The sequence below is a fragment of the Acanthochromis polyacanthus genome, chromosome 7, assembly GCF_021347895.1.
Source record: "Acanthochromis polyacanthus isolate Apoly-LR-REF ecotype Palm Island chromosome 7, KAUST_Apoly_ChrSc, whole genome shotgun sequence".
Classification (NCBI taxonomy): domain Eukaryota; kingdom Metazoa; phylum Chordata; class Actinopteri; family Pomacentridae; genus Acanthochromis; species Acanthochromis polyacanthus.
In genome coordinates this window covers 7,256,565-7,281,039 of record NC_067119.1, presented here as the reverse complement: position 1 = coordinate 7,281,039, position 24,475 = coordinate 7,256,565, and the positions used below count along the sequence as shown (strand labels likewise).

Genomic DNA, 24,475 nt, shown 5'->3' with positions numbered 1-24,475 from the left:
TATAAAGAGAAATAAATAAATAAAAAAGAAAATTTTGTCTTTGCTTTTTACCTTTTTGTTTGTTTTTTTGTCCTTTTATTTATTTATTTATTTATTTATTTCTCTTTATATTTCCACATTTATTTATTTATTTATTTATTTCTCTTTATATTTCCACATTTATTAATTTATTTCTCTTTATATTTCCACATTTTATTTATTTATTTCTCTTTACATTTCCACATTTATTTACTTATTTCTCTTTATATTTCCACATTTATTTATTTACTTATTTTTTTATTTCTCTTTATATTTCAACATTTATTTATTTATTTATATTTTGATGTGGCACTCCTGTGATTCCATAACAGAGTTCCACAATGAATCAAATCTTAATTGTCATTGAATTGTTGGCTTCCCACATCTTTGCTCATTATAAACACCTCAAGTAGACACAATCACTTGGTTTCAGCTTAGCTAAATCTGACATTAGAACATGTAATTTCTATCTTTTCAAAGTAAATTTTGGTCACACATCTTTCTGAGTTTCTGCACTGCAGTAACCTAGTGAAGACTAGAGGCCTCTGTTCTGTGTTTCATGTTGGAAATTGAAGTTGTCGAGCAAATGAGCCATTTTCAGTCAAATTTTATTGATATTTTGCTACTAGTAGATGCACTGGATTCAGGGGAATAGGAATCCTTTTTTTATTCTTATTTTGATGTAAACATTTGCACATTGGCAGGAATTTAGCCCAACAAGGAAGTGAAATCAGTGCTTTGTTTATTTAAAATTCCTCTCCAGTCATTGTTTAGACCCTCCACAGCTCATCTCTTTGCATCACAGTTCATGTTTCGATGTTTTTGTCTACTAAATTACTAAAAAAATTGATTTAGTTTTGAGAAAATGATCTGTTTAGTGTCCAAACAATTCCAGGAGATAGTAATATTGCTAATCAATGCACCTATTGGACTCTGGGGTGTAATATATTGAGCGAAGCTGGCTAATGATGTCTGACTCCTCGTCACTCATCTTATATGGAATTTTTATGTTTACTGACTGACCACAGTAATTTAGCACTCACTCTCTCCACTCATACCTCCCAACTCGCTGCAGCTCAGACACGCCAGCTCACCTACAATTCTGCTGAAACATTGCAAAAATACTCACAGGTGCGCAATGGAAAGTTGTAATACTGGAGAAATTCAGTCAGTGAAGAAGAGTTACACAAAATCCTCCACCCTGCAAGGTGACAGGATTAGCTCATTAGATTTGTTCCCTATGAAGTCCTGGAAGTCTGACTCTGTGTTTTTGAGATTTTAAATGGTTCACTACAGTTTTAAAGGTGAAATCCTCAGTAATGGCATATTTAACTCATTTTTTTCTTATAAAAACATACAATAACATGTTAACAGGGCAAAAAAAACTAAGATTTCCTATGTGGAGTCCATCAATATGTTGTTCCTGAAATAGTGGTGATTATAATTTTAGTCATAATCACGCATTAAACCTGTGACTAACATAACACGAAGAGAAAATTTAAGCAAGAGTAATTAACAACCACACATGTCCAAAAACGTAGCGATACACAAACTGTATCTGCTGGCATGAACGGAGAAATAAAATCTTAAATGATATATTTTAGTTTTGTTGAGACTGCATGTGCACATTTGCTGTTCAACGTTGTTAAATGTCAGTGTTATTTTATCTAACTTCGGCATTATGAATTAATAAAAATAAACACTAAACCTCCTGCATGTTGAGATAGGAGATAATCAGATGGGAGCATGATAGGTGATGATATAAATTTACTCCTAACAGTCTAAAAAACTATTTCCTAAAAGAAATGTCAACAAAAATATGTATTAGCAATAACAGAGCAGACATTTAAACAGCCAAAAGAAATGTAGGCGAATATGTTTCCTCATGATTTGTCTTTCTTTTTGCTTTTTCTCTCTCAGGATGGAAAAACAGCAGAAGATTTGGCTTCTACGGATCAACACGAACACATAATTGGATTGTTGGGCAAGCTTAAAAAGGTAAGAAGGAAGCAGCACAACCTTAAGTTTGTCTCTAATTAAATCCCTGATTGCATTATTATTATTCAAATGCTATAAAGAGAAGAAGGAAGACATGACTTCACGAGAGGATAAGATAATGTTTTATTTATGCCAGTGAGGGAAATTAAAAAGTTACATCAGGTTTCACAGTCGCCACACTTGATCTATTTCTGCTCACAGGTGAGGAGAGATGTTTCAGGAAGGCAGGAAGGTGTGAGATTTTAGCAGTCTGCTGTTTTTAGACTTTGTGAAAGCACTTTGCTCAACACATACAGGTAGAACGGATTATAAAACTGCTCTGTGCACAACTGTATGAGCTGCTTTAGGCTGCAGGGCAAAGTGGACCAAAGCTGATGTCTTAATACTATGAACAGAAATTCTTCTAAAATCAGAAAAAGGTTAGTGTTTTGCAGTGCACCATCGGTCTGCACAATCACATCAGAATTTGTAAGACTCGAGTGTCACTCTAAATGGAAATGAATCACAATTTTGTGCTGCTGGGAGTCACTTAGTGAGTGCAAACATGCAGACGGATGTGATCTGTGCAAGGACAATGAGATGTTTGACATTAGAAGTATTTGGGCTGAACCATTGCTTAAAATAGAATCAAAATCACTATATATGTGGAAATTCAGACTGCAGGAGCTGCAATTTTCAAGCTATTAGTGAAGCTACAGAGATCCTGTGGGCTACAAATTGTATTCGTTGTACGTAAAAAAATATGCTTGTTTGGTAAAAACTGCAGCAAAACCACAGATTATCATTTTTCATAATTGTATCAGTGGAAAAGAAATGCAAAAATTCCCATTCCCACTAAAATTGTGGCTCATATTGCAACGTAGAATAGAATATTCTTTATTGTCATTATATAATACAGTGTATAACGAGATTGCAGTCTGTCAGAATAATGTCAGCTTGATTTCTTCTTGCTCATCGGTCAGGCTAAGCTGAGACTTCAGTGCAAGTAAAACTTCAAACGTTAGGTTGTAACTGGTCTGAAAGTATGAAACAAATGCAGTGTCAGAGAAAAGCTAAGAACCTTAAAGGAAAGCTTTAGTTTAAAGAAGCTAAAACTCAAAGCCATGAAGTGATCATACTGCTCCACTGCTTGTTTTACAGTGAGATTATCCATGTGTTCAGTGATGAATTCAGCTACCTGTAGTTAAAGGTGCTGAAAAGCTCTGATGGTACAGATGTCTGCTGCTTTCTTTACGCGTGAAAACTGAAATCTCTGACTTCACTCACATTTAAGAAAACACAGAGAACCAATAATAATAATAAGCAAAACATTTTGATTTGAGCAAGGAGTTGGAACTGAGCTCTAATGTAACCTTATGTAACAGGTTTTTAATATGTTCTCAAGAAAAGGTGCTATTCATTCAGTTGCAGTCATCATCAATAAGAGAATTTAGAATTATTTTTGCAAATATGTTGGCAGCCATTTTTTTCAGTGACATACAGAGTGCAGGCCTCAGTGCATTGCTCAAAGGCACTTCAGTCTGACAGAACACATGCCAGTGGGGTCAAACCTGAAATTGTCCAGTTTCATGATATTTAGTTTTTCCCTCCAGAGGTTTCCAGTGAGATCCGCCCAGCGTTCTCAGTCTGACTTAAGTCACATTCATGAGAAACCACAGCGACTTTATATCCAAAATATCTAAAATGTTGCAGACTTCTCTTCTGAACCATTTTTCCAGAAAACCTGCTGGGATTCAGAGCACAGCGTGAAAACATGAAAGCAGCAACTGAGAAAACAGTCATCCTCTGCATATGCTAGGCTAATTTAAGACACTTTGGCACATGAGCGCCACATTTGAAGGACTACTCCAACAAATAAACAGATAAAAAACATACAGTATTGTTCCTTAAACTTTAGTACAAAGCACAATGAGTTTAATTTAAAGTTGTATTCTGTGAATCACACTTAACGAAATTAGAAACTTTATTTACTGAATGCCTTCACATAACCCGGGTGGGAGTAGGACGAGCTTTCTCATCCCACGCAGCCACTCAGTGTTCTGATGTGTGACTCATCTGCTGGATGGTTAAACAACTGTCTTACAAATGTTATCCGCTGAAGGAGGCAGCTGTCTTTGGAAATGGCTTTTGTTGTTTAAATATGTGAGTGCGTAAACTGTTTTTTACACAGATGAACTCTGTCAGGTTGGTGGGTGGATTCATTTCGAAAGCGTTAAGAGGACGGACCACAAACAGAGTAATTGGGCAGAAAAAAAATCACTGTAACTGCATGAAGTAAAGACGATTTACACACAGTGTGCATTATGGTTTCCCCTTTTAGCCATTGAACAACCACAACAAATAACATTAGGAGCTACAGTAATTTAAATAGTGTTTCTTTTACGTGTTAGTTACACGTTTTATGTCTCGCAGTGTGTGAGTTAGTTCAGTGGACAGAGATTTAATTCTGTGTTTCACCATCAACAGATAAACTGCAGTGAACCCTCAGAACTCCAAAATGGGTTTATTTTTTTGCTCACTGTGGGTTCATTTTTTACTGCAATAAAAAGTCCTGCAGCTCTATGGAAACAGCACAACCATGACTAGAAGGACGGGGAATTCAATAATGTCTTTTGCAGTATGACACGATTACAGAGCCACAAGTCATAAAACAAACAGCAAAAGTTGAATTACTTTGATCATTTGTTTTATAAAGGATTTAAAAAAAACACTTAGAATAAGTTTACAACATTTTAGCGACGCTTCAATTATTTAATTGTATTATGACACTTTTAAGCTTAGATGTGGGTGTTTCTCCTGACCAAGCCGTATGTCAAACCTGACAAGTTCAACAGAACTGGAAAGTTGAAAATCTGACCATTGTGTCTGGTTTTACCATTTCTAGCTCTGGCAAACAGTGTGATTTTAATGATTTTTCTTTAAGCTAACATGCCTTCAGTGAGTTTTAGGTTTAGAGTGTTAAAACAGTTGCATCCCCTCAGCGCATGTGACACCTGTCTTTCTTGTGTTATTCCTTATTGTCCAGCACATACAATCTTCACCCAAATGGTCGTATTCTCCACACTGCAGTTTAAATGATCTGTCTGTTGTATTGAATCATGTAGTGGTGATGTGGTGTGAACCATAGATAGAACTCAACTGAACCATGCCATCTGTAGAAAACGGATTAGGATGCCTCCTGGAGGGTTTTTTAGGCACATTCAGGTTACTCTGGGGTAGAATCAGAACTCTGGAGGATTATATATCTTATCTGGCCTGGGAACACCTTGGGATCCCCCAGGAAGAGGTGGAAATGTCGGATGGGTGAGGCTTAACTGGTGTGTCTTGCTTATTCTGCTGCCACTGTGTCTGAACTCAATCCTTCAAAAGGTTTTTAAAAAATATATTGTGCTACAACCTTTAAAATGAACAAAAAACATTCCAGTCCACATGTTTTACTCAACCACACTCGTTTCATCATGTAGGAGGATTCCTGACCTGTGGGTTGTGGACTTGTTTTGGTCCATAGATTCCCTCCAGAATGCAGCAGTAAAATTCAGCAAACTTATATTTCTACTATATATACAAAAACGTGAAATAGAATTTGTTCTGCTGGCGCTGCTGTGTCTGGTGCGTTTGGAAGTTCTCAAAGAAGTATATGGAGCAAACTGATGAATTGAAGTGTGTCTTCTGATTTCTAGGGCTCCTTGGAATGAAAGCATGTGGGAGTCCATGCTGCACAGTAGATCAATGTGATCTGAACTCTTAGTGTGTTTTTTTCATAAATCTTCTTATGTGTGTGTTTTATTTCTTTTTTTTTTTGGGTCAGGACAACCACAAACTGAGCTACATCCAGCAGCTGCGGCCCACTCAGACCGTCCAGCCCCGGATCAAGCTAAAGCTGTTCGGACACTCCGGAGCCGGGAAGAGCAGCCTGCTGGAGTCTCTGAAGTGCGGCATCCTGAGGAGCTTCTTCAGGAGGAGGAGGACACGTATGACCAACACGGCACGACACCCCAACTCCCCCATCAACTCCAAACCTGCGGGTAGGTGACACGCGTTGTTTATTCAGCTGAAACTGCTCAGAAGGATTCATTTTCCGTGCACTGTAGGAGTGTTTGTTTTCAGATATTTAGATTTCATCAAGTTCACCATGACCTGCAGCAGTTTTCTCAGTTTGAGGAGGTTTTCCAGCATGAAAATGACACCAGTTTGACAACAACTTGGTTTCCCGGTTATAGGTTGAGCCATCAGTTCTTTAGGTTAAAACGCACATTTAACTCTAAGCTAAAACTGATAAAAGATAACAGATGCTGTGTATTGGTAAGTACAGGGTTATTTTACCTGGTAGAAGCAGTGGGAAAAGTTACAAAAGTACCTGAAGTCAAAGTGCAAAGAGTAGTCACTGTAATACAAAACCGAACATATAGAATGCTTTTCAATAGAAGTTACTTGGTCACAAAAATAAGATTATTTGACTGTTCGAGCAGGTATGACAAGGTGTATGACAAAAATAATACTACTGCTAGGTAACTTATTCCACGTAAAACTGGTTTCAGGAGTTTTGAAAAGGTGCTACAATAAAAAAAGAATAAAAATTGTGCATATTTTTCCCTTCATTTTCCAACACTCATGCCGAAGAACCGTAAAAAGTCCAATATTTCACCACTTGTGAGGCAAAGTTTCAGGAGTTTGTGAGCACCTTTAAGTCTTGATTATACTGCAAATCTTATTGTTGTTATTATACTGTTTCTAGTCCGCACAGAGGACTGTTTCCATTACTACAGAGGAGGTCGTATCTCTATATTCTGCATACGCACACAACTGTTGAGCATACATGCTGTAGTCCATTGGAGAATATCACAGATAGACATTTTGAACTGCAGATGTGTGAAACCGTCACATGAAAAAAAATCACATATAATCATCCTCATAAAGCATTTTTCACACTTTATATTATTGTGTATTTGTTGCACTGTGTATCTTTACATTGCTTTATTTTTCATTTTTGCACGCTCTGTATTACTCACACCGTGTATGTTTTTCATTACATTTTACAAATATCTAATTACCTCAAACAGTCAATAAAGTGTCTATAAGAACCTTCACAGACCTTTATTCCTGATAAATTGAGAACCATCAGTGTTCATACAGCAGCAGCAGCCATAATATGGTACCAGCATGTTATTTCAGACAGGCAGACAGATGCAGAAATATGTTTTCTGTTTAGTTTGATTTATTTAAAGTTTAATTCTTCATATTTTTAATGGGTTTGTGACAATTTAGAGCCAATTAGCTGAATTTGGTGGATGTGTTTCTGTGAGGCTGTGCTGCTCTTTGGATAGGGGAGGATAGACGGATGAGAAAGGGGTGACAAACAGGAGGATAGAGGTGAGAGATGGGGGGATAGAGGGGGTGAAGTGGTGAAAGGGTGTTACAGATGAGGGTGAAAGGGATGAAAAGTGATAATAGAGCAGATAAAAGTAACCCAATCCATCTTGTACATGCAGTTCACATCAGGACGTCTCTGCAGATTGGGACAGTCAGGTCACCCTCTGTGGGAGTCTCATAACGGACTGTGGCAGACCAGCACCTTTTCATGAATGCGACCTCTTTGCAGCCACTTTGTCTAATTCTTCTACAACCCCCGTGTTCTCGAGACACTTTCAAAGCACTGCACACAATCAAAATGAGAAGCACCAGCGTAAACATTGCTCAGCTGCTCAGCCGGTATTCACTCTGACAACTAACCCAGTAACCCTAAACATTAACCCCATTACTGCGCTGACCCCGGCTACGGTCTTAAAGCGCAAACAGTCGGTGTTTTTAGCTGCTCCCGGCCTCCAGAAAAGCCTTTTCATGAGGTCAGTGCTGCACACAGCGACAGGTCTGTGGTAAGACTCCCTGACGTGTTCGCTGTAGTGTAAACAAGGCGGACCCGCACACACTCTCACACTTTGCACTCTACCTGCCCTCCCTGCTGCACACATACTCGTACCATTGTGCCTCCTTTAACCGATGTATTTTGCGGCGCTCGGAGCCATTACCTCCCAGACAGACGCGATACTCGCTCCGATAATGGTCAGCTGCGTGAGCCGTGTAGAGTTACTGATCCCATCCTCTACGCTGTCTGAAAATCTGTAGCCTCTGTCAGGGCTGAAGGGGCGTTGAAAGAGCCTTTTCTTGTTCTTTCAATTCTGGCTGAGTTCAGTAATGGTCCGTATTGACTCTGTGGTATATCTGCAGCGATACGTGACATGAGTCCACAGTGAAACACAAAGAAACGGCACTGATAGGGAGAAAGTGTCGCCATGATGCCCGTTTGGCTACTTATACATATCCAAGAAAACTTAATCCAAGTGTTGCGTCCATATTTACCTTCATCAGTAACTTTACAAGCTGGTGGACACAAATTGGCAACTAAAAGAAGAACTGTGTGCATTGATTTTCTGGGCTCAGTTCTTTTATTCACTGTGGTGATCGGAGAGAAACACCGGAGAGGCTGCAGCATGAAAGGCGTTCCTCAGTTTTCACTTGTCCACACTTACAAATCACCCTTTCACAGAGAGAAAAGGTGTTGACGCAGACATACGAGCAGCTTAGCATCCCTCAAGTCTGCACCGGCAGCAGCTGTTATTATTAAAAAAGCTGCCTGACCCAAAAGCAGAAAACCCACATGACCGATAAGTCAGTTTTTCATGCACTGGAGTGTTTAATAATAAGATATTTCCAAGCAACAAGTGAACGGCCCTACTATTAGCCCTGCTAGTCATTTGAAACAGATGTTTTACAGTGATTTCACACAGATCACAAGACTTAAACAAAATTAGTTTTATTTTACTTTAGCTAAACAGCAGAACAGAGCGTTTCATTTTTGCTGTTACACTGTTGAAGATTATTTAAAATTAATGTTGCATACTTTACTTCAGTATACATTCGTAGCTGTTTTGTCACAAGATGCATTCACACTAAACAGTTTTATTAGAATCAGACTTCATGTGTTCTTTTTGTTCGTTACAGCCCTGATTATGCAACAGTGAGGCAATGTGGAACAAAACACATTTTTCAGACCTACCAGAGGAGAAAAAAGGCAGTTTTGACTGTGATTCAAGACCACAAAAACAAAGTGTAGGTGTGGTCCTGCAGCATGTCAAAGAAATCAGATGTTAAGTCTGCACAGTGGATTTATCTGCAGTGAAATAGCGCCCCCATGTGTTCGAAAGTGTGACGTTATTGGTGAAGACTGTGGGTGAAAACGTGTTGTCGAGGAATAGGCTGAACTGGACTGAGTATTATGAAGACTGGGCCTCAGTTGGCTTTTTGTTCACATCACCAGCGGAATATCCTCTAATGCTGGGTTTCACCACAAAGGATTGATTTTTAAACCTTAATAAATGGCTGTTTAATTTTAAAATATGTTGCGCCACATTTTAAAACTGTCCCAAAATTAAAACAGGTTGAATTTTAATTTCTTTTCAATCCTCAGTTAAGTTTTTATTCTAAATTTAAATTTTTATTTACTCAATAATTTCCTTTAATTTGTGTAAGCAAGCATCTCTATATTGATTACACTGTTTAATAATGTTGTTTTAAATAAATAAACTTGGATTTACTAAGTCTAGATTAGTTTTTGAGCACAACTTAATTTTTAATCTAGATTCACATATTTACTAAACTCTGATTTATCTTAATCTTACATTGAATTAGTCTTTTGTTGGTGCTGCCCAAGTGTTTAATATCAGTAGATCAGTAGAAAATTGATTGAAAATGAAGCACAGACTCCTTTTGGCTTTTAGAAAAATAGTTTTTATGATAGAAACCACCAGGTATTATTTCACAGATTAGAAATATTGTAAGAAGATAAGAGAATTCAGGCAATGAAACACAAAATCTATCCATTGAAAAAACAATTCACTGAAAGAGTTTTAAACGTGATGCATTGGATTCGCTGCTTCCGTTGCAAGTTTTTTGTTTTTTGTTTTGACAATAGATGGAAAGTTAACTAAGTCTAATCCAGCTGTGGACGTAATTAACTGGTTCCATCTGTTCCTTTCATCTGTTTAGTGTCAGTGAGCATTTCCAACCTGTATCCAGGCTGTGAGAACGTGAGCGTGAGGAGTCGCAGCATGATGTTCGAGCCCAGCCTGACCAAAGGAGTCCTGGAGGTTTTCTCTCCGGTCACCAATGCTCTGTCCACCGCCGACGAACAGGCCACCAAGGCCATCGACATCCAGCACGCCAACATCCACGGTGAGAGTTTAGACCTGAACGTTAAGCAGTTAAACAGAATTTTAAAGTGTGAACATTCATGGTTAGCCTTGTAGTTTCCAAATAAATTGTGATGCCGCTCATGTATTTCCCTCTCCGTAGGTGTGGGTGATTTCAGTGTGTGGGAGTTTTCGGGGAATCCGGTCTATTATTGCTCCTACGACTACTTTGCGGCGAACGATGTCACTGCGATCCACCTGGTTCTGTTCAGCCTGGAGGAGCCGTATGAGACCCAGCTGAGTCACATCACCTACTGGCTGAACCTGCTCAAAGCTCTCACTCTGCCACAGGACAACATCGGTGAGGAGACGCCTGTCGTTACTGAAACGACATGAACTTACACTACTGTTCAAAAGTTTGGGGTCATCCAGACAATTTCATGTTTTCCATAAACTATATATATACATAATGTATATAAATAAAGTTGAATTGAATTGAATTTTCTAATCATCAATTAGCCTTCCAACACCATTAGCTAACACAATGTAGCATTAGAACACAGGAGTGATGGTTGCTGGAAATGTTCCTCTGTACCCCTATGGAGATGTTCCATTAAAAATCAGCTGTTTACAGCTAGAATAGTCATTTACCACATTAATAATGTATGGACTGGATTTCTGATTCATTTAATGTTATCTCCATTGAAAAGAACTTTTTTTTTTAAAATAATGACATTTCTAAGTGACCCCAAACTTTTGAACAGTAGTGTAGCAATATGTTCTGTCATCCTAAAATATGTGGTGACGAGGATTTAGAGCCGCCCTGTTGGGAAGCATTTCTGTTCGCTTGCTGTTGTTGTTTACATCCTTCCATCCTGGTAATCGTGTGTGATGTCAACTACAAGACTCCAGTATTTCTTGTACATTTTTACAGCTTTCCCATATTTAAGCAGCTGTTTACAAGCAACTTCCCTGCATACCTTATTACAGTGTTTCTAATTCTGAATATTGTCAGATTTATTTACAGGAAAAAGGGGCCTTTAGGGAGAGAAACCTGCTGATTCGTTACATTAATGTCAAAAATGGCTCGTCAATAGGCTTGAGATGGTTTCTGTTGTCTTAGTTTGTAAGAATCTGACATTTTTGAATAGTTTGAGGGTTTTTCACTGCAGTGTTACTGACATAACACCTGAGTCTTTATAAGATCATCCCCGGCCCGCTGAGCTCATGTCGAGGTGTCCCTGAGCAAGATACCTAACCCCTAATTGCTCCTGATGGGTCGTGGTTAGCGCCTTGCATGGCAGCTCCCGCCATCAGTGTGTGAATGTGTGTGTGAATGGGTGAATGTGACGTATCATGTAAAGCGCTTTGGATAAAAGCACTATATAAATACAACCATTTACCATTTATCATCAGTAAAGATCAAAGGATTTTCACCAAAGAATAACTTTGACTTGTTTTGTGTGTGTCGAGACATGAAGTTTTGTTTTGAATCTGTCCACAGCTTTCTCTTTATTGGACATTCCCAACAACAGAGATATGTAGGGCTGCAGCTAATGATTTTTTCCACTGATTTGCTGTTAGTATGCTGATTATTTACTGGATTGATCAGTTAGTTCTTTGGTCTATTTAAAATGGTGAAAAACGTTTATCAGTGTTTTCCAAAGTCCACAATGACGTCTTGAAATGTTTTTTTTTGTTCACAAAGGCAAAGAAATCAATTTTTCTATCTATGAGGAGGAACGAAATCACAAAATATCCACATTAATAAACTGTAATTGGAGAATTTACACTGTGATTGCTCAAATGGATTAGCAGATTACGTAGCTAATTGTCGAGCAGTGTAATATTGGACAACTAATTAATAAATCGATTAAATGCTAAACATCAGAAATCAGCAGTCACCTCTTACATTTTGTGTTTTTGTTGTCATATTGTTTTTAGGTTGCAACAAAATGTATAAAAACATTTAACAGTTGCATATGTCGGGGGTTTTTTGTATCTCTCCAGCGTTTGGAGGTCGGATCCAGCAGCCTCTCGTGGTCGTCCTGGTGGCGACGCATGCTGACCTCGCCGACGTCCCCAGAGCTTTTTCTGGAGAGTTCAGCTACGACAAGGAGAGGGCTCTGCTCAAAGAAGTCAGGAACAGGTCAGGACTCAAACCAGAGCACAAGAGGTGGAGATGAGGGCTGAGCTCTGATGTCTGCCTCCATTCTGAATCTCATTAGGCTTTAACAACAATTCATCTTTTATCAAGCATTCATCTCACCTGGTTATTTTTTATTGTCTTAGATGATATGAGTATCAGAAGCTTTCTCCAACAGGTTAATGTGCTCCCACCAAGCTGCTGACTGAACTGAGCAAACACTGTATGAATGAAAAGGCAAACTGCTACGTAACACCCTCTGGCCTCCATTGAACTGTGGTTTTGTAGGTTAACATTGTGGCAACTTGGCTGTCTGCAACACACCGGAAACAGAGAAAGTAGTTCCAACTGTCATTTTAGCAAGTAGTTAAAAAAAAAAAAAACAAGTAATGAACTCTTCGCTTTGTCTGTTTGGGTTTTATAGCAGGTAAAGCTACTCGTTTTCCCAAATCACTACTGCAAAAGTCCAGAGTGTGACGCATAAAACCACAATAGAGACATCAATGGAAAATTTATTTGATTATATTAACAATCAAGTCATTTTCTCATTACTAGTTATACGTCAAACATCTGCATGAAAATAGTCAGGTGGAGCGCTTCATTATTCTTCAGCAACTTCTCGGTGGCTGAAACATGTGTGCATATATCTCGATGCTCGATGATTGTAATTAGGGGGCGCTTCCTTATTTCAGGTTTGGGAACGACCTGCAGATCAGCGACAAACTGTTTGTGATGGACGCCGGAGCCTCGAACTCCAAAGACATGAAGCTGCTGAGGAGTCACCTGCAGGAGCTTCGCAGCAACATCATCTCTGTGAGCTCTGAAACCTGCTTTGGTCCCAAATGTGTCACATCCTGGTTTTACTGTCTGCTTCAAAGCGCTGACTTTTTTCCCCCTCCCAGTCATAGACCAAAAAAATGCAAATAATCACATTTAGATTTGTTTCATGGGTTAGAGTTTAAGTGTAAAATATGAACTAATGTTCACTAAAATCTATTAAAGCTTGCGATGTCCGTTGTTTTTATGCGGACAACACAGAATTTTTACAGCGACTTATTTCTTCTCTTTGCAGAGGTGTAGTCCAATGACGCTGCTGTCGGAGCGCTTGCTGGCCACCCTGCCGGCCTGGAGGAAGCTGAGCGGACCGAACCAGCTCACATCATGGCAGCAGTTTGTCAGCGACGTCCAGGAGCACCTCAACCCTCTGGTCAGCCAGGATCACCTCCGATCACTGGCCCTGCAGCTGCACAGCATGGGGGAGGTGAGTGTTAGTTCACCAACAGGAGCCGTTTGGTGTTTCTCTGCTGAATTTTCATCTTTACCAGCTGAATGTCAGTTCATCAGACCTCCACCAGGGGTCACTGTCGGTTCATTAATACACAAAACGTGCTCATCTGTGAATAATTACTTGAAATAGCTCTGCAGCAGTTGTTCTGTTTACCCAAAGACTCAGCTCAGGAAGCCAATGAGGAACCAAAAGTTTCTTTATCTGGTTGCAGTTTTGAAGCACATTGGTCTCTCTGGCCGACAGTCTTTTCTTCCACTTACTGTTTCCTTTAAGGGGGATCTTATTTCTCTCTTTTTTTTAACATGTTTGATTTATTTTCACGTCACATTTCTGATTCTTCTTCTCACGTTTATTTTTCAGTGCAAATTTTTCTCCCTCTTTGTTCTCTATGTACTTGTTCCTCATCATTCTCCTTCTTTCCTTCCCTCTTCCCTCGGTTCCTTCTTCCTTCCTCAGATCAACATCATGCAGAGTGAGACGGTTCAGGACGTCGTTCTTCTGGAGCCCCGCTGGCTCTGCAGCAACATCCTCGGCAAGCTGCTCTCTGTGGAGACGCCCAAGGCCATCCACCACTACAGGGGGCGCTACAGGCTGGAGGAGGTTCAGGCTCTGGCTCCTGAAAGCGACGTGGACGAGCTGCTGCAGATCCTGGACGCCATGGACGTCTGCGCCCGCGACGCCACCAACCCCTCCATGGTGGACGTTCCCGCCCTCATCAAAACCAACGGCCTCCACCGCTCCTGGACCGAAGAGGAGGAGGAGGAGTCGCTGCTCTACGGAGGCGTCCGACTCGTCCCCGCCGAGCACCTCACCCCCTTCCCCTGTGGCCTCTTCCACAAGCTTCAGGTGAATCTGTGTCGCTGGAGCCACCAGCAGAAGCCCGAGGAGGAGGGCAGCGACGACGTTGATGGAGACATTCACCTGTGGACCAACGGAGCCAAAGTGAGCCAGGCAGGAGTGGAGGCCATGGTCCTGCTGGTGAACCACGGCCAGGGCGTGGAGATCCAGGTCCGCGGACACGACTCGGAGCGGGCCAAGTGCTACACCCTGCTGGACACCATCTGTAGTATAACAGAGAACCTGCTGGCCTCCACGCTGCCCGGACAGCTCACCGCCAAATACTACCTGAGCCCTCAGCAGCTGCGGGAACATCACGCCCCCATCATGATCTACCAACCCAAAGATTTCTTTCGAGCTCAAGTCCAACGGGAAACCTCGCTCACCAACACCATGGGCGGCTACCGGGAGAGCTTCAGCAGCATCCTGTCCTTTGGCTGCGCTGAGGTTTACCAGCAGGGGATTCTGGGAACGGACGTCCACATCTCAGATGTCCCCCTGCTGGCCCGCAGGAAGCTCTGCCGCATGTTGGACCCCCCCGACGCTCTGGGGAAAGACTGGTGCCTGCTGGCCATGAACCTCGGCCTCACCGACCTGGTGGCCAAACACAGCAACGGGACTCCAAACGGCGCCCCTGAGCTGGACTCGGACCCGGACTCCCAGCAGGCCGTGCTGCAGCCCAGCCCGACGGCGGCGCTGCTGCAGGAGTGGAGCGGCCGAGCGGACAGCACAGTCGGCATTCTGATGGCCAAGCTGAGGGAGCTGGGCCGCCGAGACGCAGCGGACTTCCTCCTCAAAGCGTCTCCTGTGTTTAGGGTCAACATGGAGGCGCTGGGAGGAGCCGCCAATGGATACCCGCCCACCTGCAACGGCGGCACATCATACAACTCCATCAGCTCCGTCGTATCCCGCTGAGGAGGCCCTGTGCCCGCCAAACGTCAGATACTTCATCTGATGTGACATTTTCCCTCAAAACTGGACACAAACTTGTGTGTGAAAGAAGTGCAATCGTTCCAGAGTCCAGCTGCTCGCTCTTTAATCGCTCCATCATGTTGGCGTATGAACCAGATGTTGTGTTTGTGCTCTCCACACCTGTACAGCCCACCCTTCCCTCCACTATGAATGTTGTGAAAGAACTGAACGTCCTGAGCTCCAAAGAGGAATCCTGTGTTTTAATTGTGCTCCTAAATCTCGTTGTGCTGCTTATTAATAATCCCTCCGACTCTAATGAACACTCACACCTACAGCTAACAGTTAGGAAAAAGCAAATTTAAACAATCTGCACATGAAGGGATGGCTGAGAAGACGGCAGCCTCACGTTTGGACCTCCACCCTCATTTACCACACTGAGGACTCTGTGGGTAACTGTACATGTAGGAGGCGGCCGTCTTTACTGGCTCCATCCATCGGTTCCATTTAACTCCATCTCGCTCCTCGCTTCTGTTCTACTCACATTTGGCCGCTCAGCTTAGCGTTTAATAAATTAACAGCATTTTTTCAGAGTGCCTTCGTGGCCTTCTACCTCCCTAAAGAGCACAAACAGTCTTGTTATTATGAAAACGATAGTTCTTTCCAAACATTTGAAGACCTGTGCCTTGTTCACACTAATAGTAAAATCAATTTTTAAAACAGGTTTAAGAGCAGGCAGCTGTCAAGAGAAAGGAAAAGGCCATTTTACATTTTACACAGGAAAAATGAACTCTTTATTCATGTCGTAAGATTTTTAAAAACTGTATTTCACTTTCCCCTAAACAAACAGAGCTGCATGTTTATTAGAAAACAGACTGTGAGTCGATGAGGTCTGTAGGTCAAAGGGAAAACATTTCATTCATGTTTAACTGGTGCACTCGAAGGTTTTTGAAGCTAATCTTGAATTCCTTCATCCATCCAAATAACAGAGCAACTAAAATATTTTGTGCATCAATTTTTGGGTTAATTCTTAATTTACAGGTCCCAGAAGTTCCTTATAATTTCCTTTAAAGTTGGCTGTTTATCAAACTCCGTAACGTCAAACTAATCCAGCTTCTGTCTCGAGTCGGACCCTAAAGTTTTCTGGTTTTCTCCATTTTCACTAATGTCTCTCTGGCCTGTTACAGTCTTAAACCTTTCAGTTCATTTTCTCAAAAAGAGACTAAATTCTCATTTGTTATCTCTACAGTGTCTTTGTCTTGTAGCAAACAAGCATCGTCAGTTTGGACGGACATTTTTATGCTCAAATGTCTTAAAAAATGTCTGTAGTTTGGTCATTATATGTGAGGATTTCCTAGCAAATGAAATGAAATTTTCCTCCGTTACTGTCACATCTCAAACTTTTAAAAATCAAAGCATCTTATAGAGGAATAATGCGTTACATTACAATATTTAATCAGGACTGTTTTAGTAGTTCTCAGTCATAAGTCTGCTCGGACATTTACTGTCATCCTCAACTTACTACACTACAACAGGCTGATTCTAAATAGGAGTCGATCTCCATTCGTCTGACACATCGGATGTTGACTGTTGGGACATTTCACGTGGATTTCTCCTCCCCTTTCACTATCTGCATTCAAAATTACCTTCAAACAACTGCAGCAACCTCTGAGCAGCTACCTGAATGCTGAAAATACAAAGTTTTAGATCAGAGCAGGTGAATTTTACTGACAGCGCTCGCCTCGCTGCTTTTAAATGTTACACCAAAAGAAGGGGCACCAGCGATGACTTCCATAAAAATAAGCCTTAGTGTTACAGTGGGATGATAGCGGGTGCAATCGGACCGTTCTGTTGTGGCCTCTTACGCTAAAATGTCCGACTTTACAGCAGACAGAAACGTGTTTACAGCCATTCCGTCCATCTTTATATACAGTCAATAGATTAAACACTTTCTAAATGTTCTGGTATATAATTATGAGGAAACTGTGGGGCCTGTAAACTAATGCGTCTCTATAAATGTTTTCACTTCATCTATTTCCATTCACGCAAAGGGAACTGTAGCCATTTTTACAGAAGAAGGAGAGTTTTTTTCTATAGTGTCTTATTAAAGAGTCTTTGCTGCAGTGGGGGACAAATATCTGCAGAAAGCACTAATGTTAGAAATCATGGTGGCAGACAGGGTGGAGTTTAACGCTGCAGAGCTCCAGGGTCCAACTGAGAACCCAAACTATCAACTTTGATCAGAAAATGCCACCAAAATGCTATAAAAGTAATATTTAGAAAGGTGATTTTTGTAATTGGGTTCATTTCTAACCTTTCCACTAAGCTGAGATGTACCCAGCTCGTTACAGTAAACCGTCCTGGCACATCTTTAAGGCTTCCTCGACAGCGAACCAACGCGGGGGCGACAACAATCAACTTACCGTCCATAGTGTCAGATTCTTTGCACAGTGGCATCGACGCCACCTCCGTCAAGCTAAATCTGAGCTCCTCTCGGTATCGCTGTCAGTGTTGGCCGGCCACGCGTGGCTTCACATCTCCTTTCACTTTGTCTTTTTATAACCTGAAGCTGCAGCTCAGCGAAAAGCAGGGAAGAGACGGCATCAACTTAGTATTGTTAGCTGATTTATGGGAGAAAAATAAAGGCCAAAGGCTGCTGATGACAGAAATGTCCCAGAAGAAGCATTTTCACTTTTTGTGTACGCTGGTGTTTTCTAATGTTTGTGCCCTTCACTTGGAACCAGAGAAACCTTTCAGTGCATCTACGTGTTGATGTTGGGAAGATTCATAATATAATAAAAGTTAGATTTTATGGATGCAAAAGGCCTTTTTTTTTCAGAAGATGAGCTCCGTGCCAGAGTGCAGTATTCGCTGTCTGCTTCACTTCCTCCAGTGTTACCATCTGTTTCCAATGCTGTACTTCTCTCACTATTTTCGTCTCGGCCTGAACTTGCCAATCGACACAGCAACCTGCAGCTGTGATGTAAATACTCGAGGCCTGTTTTCACGACTTCATGCTCAGTTTGTTTGGGTTTTTTTTGCCCAGACATGTTCAGGCAAAATGAATGTATTTCACAACAAGGTATGTGGAGGTGAGAGCTGTACAAAAACACCATGAAATGAAACGTCCCAAACTGAATTTAATGGTTTTTTTCTTGCTTTCATTGAAGTCGTGTATTCTCATTGCCAATGTCGTGTGCCTAAAACGCACTCCTCTCATATTATTATCGCCTTGTACAGATTACAAGCTGAGAAGTGTCACAAAGGGAGCTGAATATCATGTCTGTTTCTCTTGTTTCAGGCACATTATTTTGTAAAAGCTGAGAATAATATTATCAACTCTGTCTCCATTTCCCTCCGAAGAGAGTCCAACCAAAACGGTGGATCTGAAGGTGAGGTAAAGACGAGGAGTTTTTACTTTGGAGTGAATTTCCCCCTCGCCGCATTGCACAAGTCTTTTTGTCGCTATTTATGTTCCATTCTTTTAGCATGTCTTGGAATGCCATGTTCTTAGTACTTCTGCACTTTATAGTGTAATACATTTTATAATAAATTCTTTACTTAACGCCACCGTCTCCGTCTAATTGAAGATGTGCAGCTGACTTCCAGTTTTCCACATGTGAGGGAACGCGGGCTTGTTGGAACAGCAGAAATGCATGTTTTTGTTTTTGTCTGACCAAAAAAATGACCAAGTCCCTCTAAAATTTGAACTGTCTTTACAATATCTGTTCTAAAAAAAATTCCCAATATGACTTTTTTGCGTATAACCCTTGTGTGTCCTGCGGGTCAAATTTGACCTGTTTTAAAGTTTGAAATGTGGGAGAAAAAATATCTATTTTCACAGTGAAACTTCTGATGTCCACATTTTCAACATTTTGAGGGAAATTTTTGAACTTTTCTTGGTGGAAAAAAAAGAAATGTTAAAATATTTTTAAGAGCATTCACCAAAAATTAACCATGATTTTTTTTTGTTGGGGTGTTAATATTTTTTAAAGATAATATTAGAAGTTTTACTGATAAATATGTAATACTTTAATATTTGGGGATTTTTTTTTGGGAAGATTTTTGCTCATTTTTGAAAGTTTCTCTTAGATGAGAATGCAACAGAGGAGAGGAAATGAAAACACATCCTGCTTTTGCTATCAAATATATTTGGGTAAATGTGGTTTAGATTTTTTGTAACACGAGCTCATGAAGCAGCTCTACAGTAGAAGTCAAGATTAGATTCTCCTTTGCTGTCATTTATCAACGATACAACAAGAATATCGAGACATGCGGAGATAAACTAATGTTCTGAGTAAGTAATCGACCAGTAGGATTGTGTATAAATGCAAGAATGTCTGTTATATATGAAAAATACACAGCAGGTATGCCCGTATTATAATAAATAGGATTTACAGGTGGAAGGTTATGTTGTCAATAAACACTGATGTATGAAGTGTAAAAGACACTATATGTGCTGTTAGATATGATTACTGTGTATAAATGAATGCGGCTATATTGCAACACAGAGGTAAACTGACAATAAAAAAACAAGAGGAAAATGATCATTTAAGTCATAAAATGTAATTTAATTCACATTGAGCTTGGACTTAATTTAAGAAATACGAAATTATTTGTATGAAATAATATCAAAGGTTGTGGTTCTCATATTTAGTTACTTGTTAAGCTGTATTTCTGATCAAAAAAGCGCATAAAATCACTTCTTGCATTTTTTTTGTGTATTTTCATATTGGAATTATTGCAAAATGTCTTAGGCTTTTATCTCAAATGCAAACAAATTGGCCAAATTCTTAAATATTTCTTCTTGTTTAATATTTTCTATTTTTCATGCCAAGATTCATCAAAATTATGACGTTTACAACAAAGTTCACACACAAATTAAATAGAATATGGGCAAAAATCACAAAAAAAAACCATTTTTAAAACACGTTTTTATATGCAGATTTAGCTTTGCATTTGACACGACATCTCAGAGTTTGTGACATGGTGCCTGCAGAAGTTGTTGATGAAAACACCTTCATGAAAGCAAACCAAGACCAGATAAGTTGATGTAAATCAGGACTGTGGGGTCGTGTTTTCTTCCAGTTTGCACCCGATGTTATTTACACTCCTCTGGGCTCATTGTGGAGCTTCAGCTGCAAAACGTCATCATCCTCCCACACACGCACATGACCGTCGGCCGCCTCAAGCTCCTCTGTTTGTCTTTACTTGCCCCCAACTGCTGACGGTGTTGAGTGTCCCCCCAGAAATATTGTCCCTGACTGAGGGAGATTATTGGAGCAGAAGGCATGTTGGTTCGACTACATGAGTCTGAATTAGTCACACATGCAGCAACAAACGAACATATTACCTTTCTGAGCATAATTTGAATTGCTTAAATGTACGTTATGTCTTGATTGTTACAACAAATCTGTAAAATGGAACATAAATATTAATAATAATGAATCTGATTCATAGCTTCATATAAGCTGTGGTAGAAACTACATGGGAAACTTCCAAGTACACAACATCCATGTCTGTGCTGAAACTTGTCATACCAGGAGGTGATAGGAAACGATGTCTCAATCTATTCTTTGCCAGTAAACTTGACCTTTTACGTAGAATTGAGCTATTCATAAAGTACACAACTTCAGAGTACAGGAAATCGCTGTCTTTAAGAAACATTTCTCTGTCAACAAGACTCCATTTCTTTATTCTAAATTGAACATTAATCAAATTATTTTATATAATTATACCTTCGTTCTTTTAACTGTTTCACTTCTAATCATCACAGAGCAAAATGCTAAATGTACCATGTTAATCATAGCAGCAAATTCAGAACTCTATTTTAAATGTAATAATGTTTATAGTGAGCAATATGTCAACTCATTTTCAGTTTCATATTCAAGTGTAATATCTATAATTAGTACATATAACAAACTTAATTTCCATCGCCTTGTTACAATACAGGCTTCATAACATAAATAGAAGTGTTGGACAAGCATCTTAGCAAACTCATTTTATGAATGCTAATATAAATTTAGCTTGCTAACAGGTTAGATATTAGCATTGTAGCACGCTTACATGCTAAAATGCTAATAATGCGTGTCACATCCACATGTTACCATCCTACTTGTGAGAGAATGATGTTAGCATGCTAATGTACACTTCTGTACTTGTTTACTTATTAGCAACAGAGCTGTTATGATAATGACCAGCTTATCAGACTGGCATACTAACATGCTAGCTAAGAAATTTCATGAATGTTTCCACAAAAAGGTAGCTTCCAAACACGGTGGTGAACACATGCTCAAATGCTAAATGATACATGTTAACCGTCAATATATTCAGATAAATACTGTAACAACATACTAGCTTTCATAAATAAACACGTAATAAAGTGCAGATAAACATTTCTTGCTACTTAAAGGCAACAAAGCTGTACAAATAGCAAATTTATTAGACTGGCATGCTAGCATATTAGCAGGCTAACTTTAGCAAGCTAGCATGTTAGCATATGAAAGATTATCATTATTACATTCTAACAATAGCATGATTAAATGCTAAGATGCTAAATGTCTTATTCTAGACTTTAGTTCACACCATGGTTGTAAATATTTAATGTATGAAACACAATGTTAACATGCTAATAGCTAGCACAAGCCAGCTAGCTTAGCTTCATATAAGATTGCCACAGCATTTTAATGTTTTACTGTAGCTGGGCATGGTGCTAATGTTGCAAGTGTTAGCATTAGCAGTTGTAAATAAATTATGTTAACTCCAGCTACCAAAGTCCGTTAATCTTGTAGAGATTAAAACATAAATTTGTATCTGAGCCTCACAAACTGAATTTAAGATGTTAAGAAAACACCATTAGATCCATTTAATAACTGTTTTCAAGCTTTTTGTCGTAATGGCAGAGCCTTTTTGTCTTTTTAAGTGCATTTTCTTGATCATATTTATGTACATTTTACTCAAGTAGAATTTGCAGGACTGATATTTACATAATAGTTGTACTTTTACTTAAATAATAGGGTACTACGGCCTTGTTGAACTGTTTACGTTACTGTGTACCTTCAGTCCATTATCAAACCAAATACCTTCTGGATTTATCTGGTAACAAACTGCTTAACTGACACAGTTATTTAAAAAGAAAAAATCAACACGGTAGAAGTGATAGTGACCCCTTTATGGAGACACGTTCATCACTTCAGGTCAGTTAATCTTCGTGTCAGGACGAGAAAACCTGATCAGCTGATAACCTAAAATAATCTAAAGAATGGAGACTTCATAAATGAAGTGTTTGCGGTGCTCAAAGTAGTCCAGCAGGCTTCAACAACAGCCTGAAGATAAAAGACAGAATCATGAAAGCACAGCTCAGTGTGAAGGGGAAGTGACTTTGATTGCAAGAATGCATCTTAGTTTTAATTTTACATGCTGCATATGGCCTTAATGGGATTCTATCAACATTGTGAGAGTTTTGTGACCCTTCCAGCTGCTCTGAAACTCAATAATTATTTTGATAAATTCTGCTTGTTAACTGAAGGGTAAAAGTGAAAATTCTGAGCTGAGAAACGTTACAGCATATAACCCTTTGTAAAATGGTGGATTGTCACCGCTCCACTTCATTTTTTTATACATCTTAAACTAACAAAATATAACATGTTGATTCATTAACGTTAGAATTTCTTGTATTAGATTTTACTACATTTGAATTGAAGAACCAAGTGGGTTTACTTTCCTTTCTTTTTTCAGCCACTGCTGCTAAAATTAACTAGCTGTTGGTGCCGTCATTTCGTACACGAAAAGCTAAAAGTTAAGACAACACAGACTGTTATTCGTGTTATTTTAATGTTAACTTCATATCACTTGGGTATTTTAAAGTAGAACTACATGCATTCAAACTGTAAATCCCATGCTTAATTTTATTTCAAAGTTGATTTAAAGACCTAATAAAATAAATGGCACTAAACCGAATTTGCATATGCCACCACCACATTTCAGTCGAAATATTGCTGATTTTACTCTGTTATGTTCATATAATTCCCATTATTAATGTGCAGATTATAATTTTACACATATAACTGCTTATTAATTTGGGTTTTAAATAGACAACTTCTACTGAATTCCCGTTGGGGATGAATGAAGTGATTCTATTCTAACTTCAACAGTAAATGCTCTAATAATGCAACATATACAGGTATATGACGCTCTTTCGGGGGCTGTTCTGAAGACTTAAGTGCATTTTTGCTGCTAAACTTTTATGTAAATACTTCTACCAGCCCTGCTGATAATTTTCACTCCAAATCAACTGCACTTATCTTGTTTCAGATTCTCCCAGACATGGATTTTTAGGCCGGCAGACAGAAGCTGCTCCCGTCAATCATTGTCATGTGTCGCTCCTCTGAGCAACTCCATCCAGTCACACATCTGCTGGACGATGCAGATGCAAGGAAATGCATATTTTTAGTTCCAACATCGAGCATGATGCCATGTCACATAACCGCACTGTCATTCTTCCTGCGTGTGACAGAACATGATGCCACTACACAGATGGCTTTTCATGAATCATGTCTGGTGTATGAACTGGTGACTGTGTCTGCTGTTGCTATGACGATGTTTAATAATAAAGTGCATATCCTGCTTTTAAAAATGCACATACGGTGGATACTAAATGGGTTATTGCAGTAAAATTAATCATATTCTGTCTGTGTAAGTAATACGAAGACTACAGCCAGCTAACTTAGGCATAGCGTGAAGACTGAAAATGAAGGGAAAACTAGCTTCGCTACCCACAATAGCAACAAAATCCTCCTCTAAGGCTCACTAACGTGTCACATCTTGTTTGTTTAATTTGTGCAATAACCAAGAGAAGAAACGACAAGTTGCAGATTAGAATAATCAAACTTTTTGGGTTTGGGTTATTTTTTATGCAAGGAATAATGTACTACTGCTTAGTTAGGAATCTTCTATTACCAGGTGAAATAAGGTTTCAGCTTCATGCAATAGGAACATTCTGGGCCTGTGAGGTAAAAAACTGTCAAAATACTGAGGTCAAGGTCTGACTTAGTCTGTGCACTGCGCATAAAGGGACAGTCTGCAAAATAAATA

At 39.5% G+C, this 24,475-nt stretch overlaps 1 protein-coding gene across 4 annotated transcripts in view; it reads left to right on the top strand.

The window, feature by feature from the left end:
* Positions 1-18,947, top strand: part of dapk1 (death-associated protein kinase 1) — a 101,710-nt gene extending 82,763 nt beyond the window's left edge. For 3 of the 4 annotated variants that reach the window (XM_022195049.2, XM_022195050.2, XM_051951067.1), the window contains exons 19-26: positions 1,939-2,016; positions 5,825-6,041; positions 10,060-10,245; positions 10,366-10,563; positions 12,213-12,351; positions 13,041-13,161; positions 13,421-13,609; positions 14,093-18,947. In XM_022195049.2, coding sequence (XP_022050741.1) covers positions 1,939-2,016; positions 5,825-6,041; positions 10,060-10,245; positions 10,366-10,563; positions 12,213-12,351; positions 13,041-13,161; positions 13,421-13,609; positions 14,093-15,388 — 2,424 coding nt within the window. In that variant the 3' untranslated portion in view covers positions 15,389-18,947. The remainder of the gene's footprint in view (positions 1-1,938; positions 2,017-5,824; positions 6,042-10,059; positions 10,246-10,365; positions 10,564-12,212; positions 12,352-13,040; positions 13,162-13,420; positions 13,610-14,092) is intronic. The other variant, XM_022195051.2, reaches the window with a different exon arrangement.
* The last annotated feature ends 5,528 nt before the right edge of the window (positions 18,948-24,475 follow it).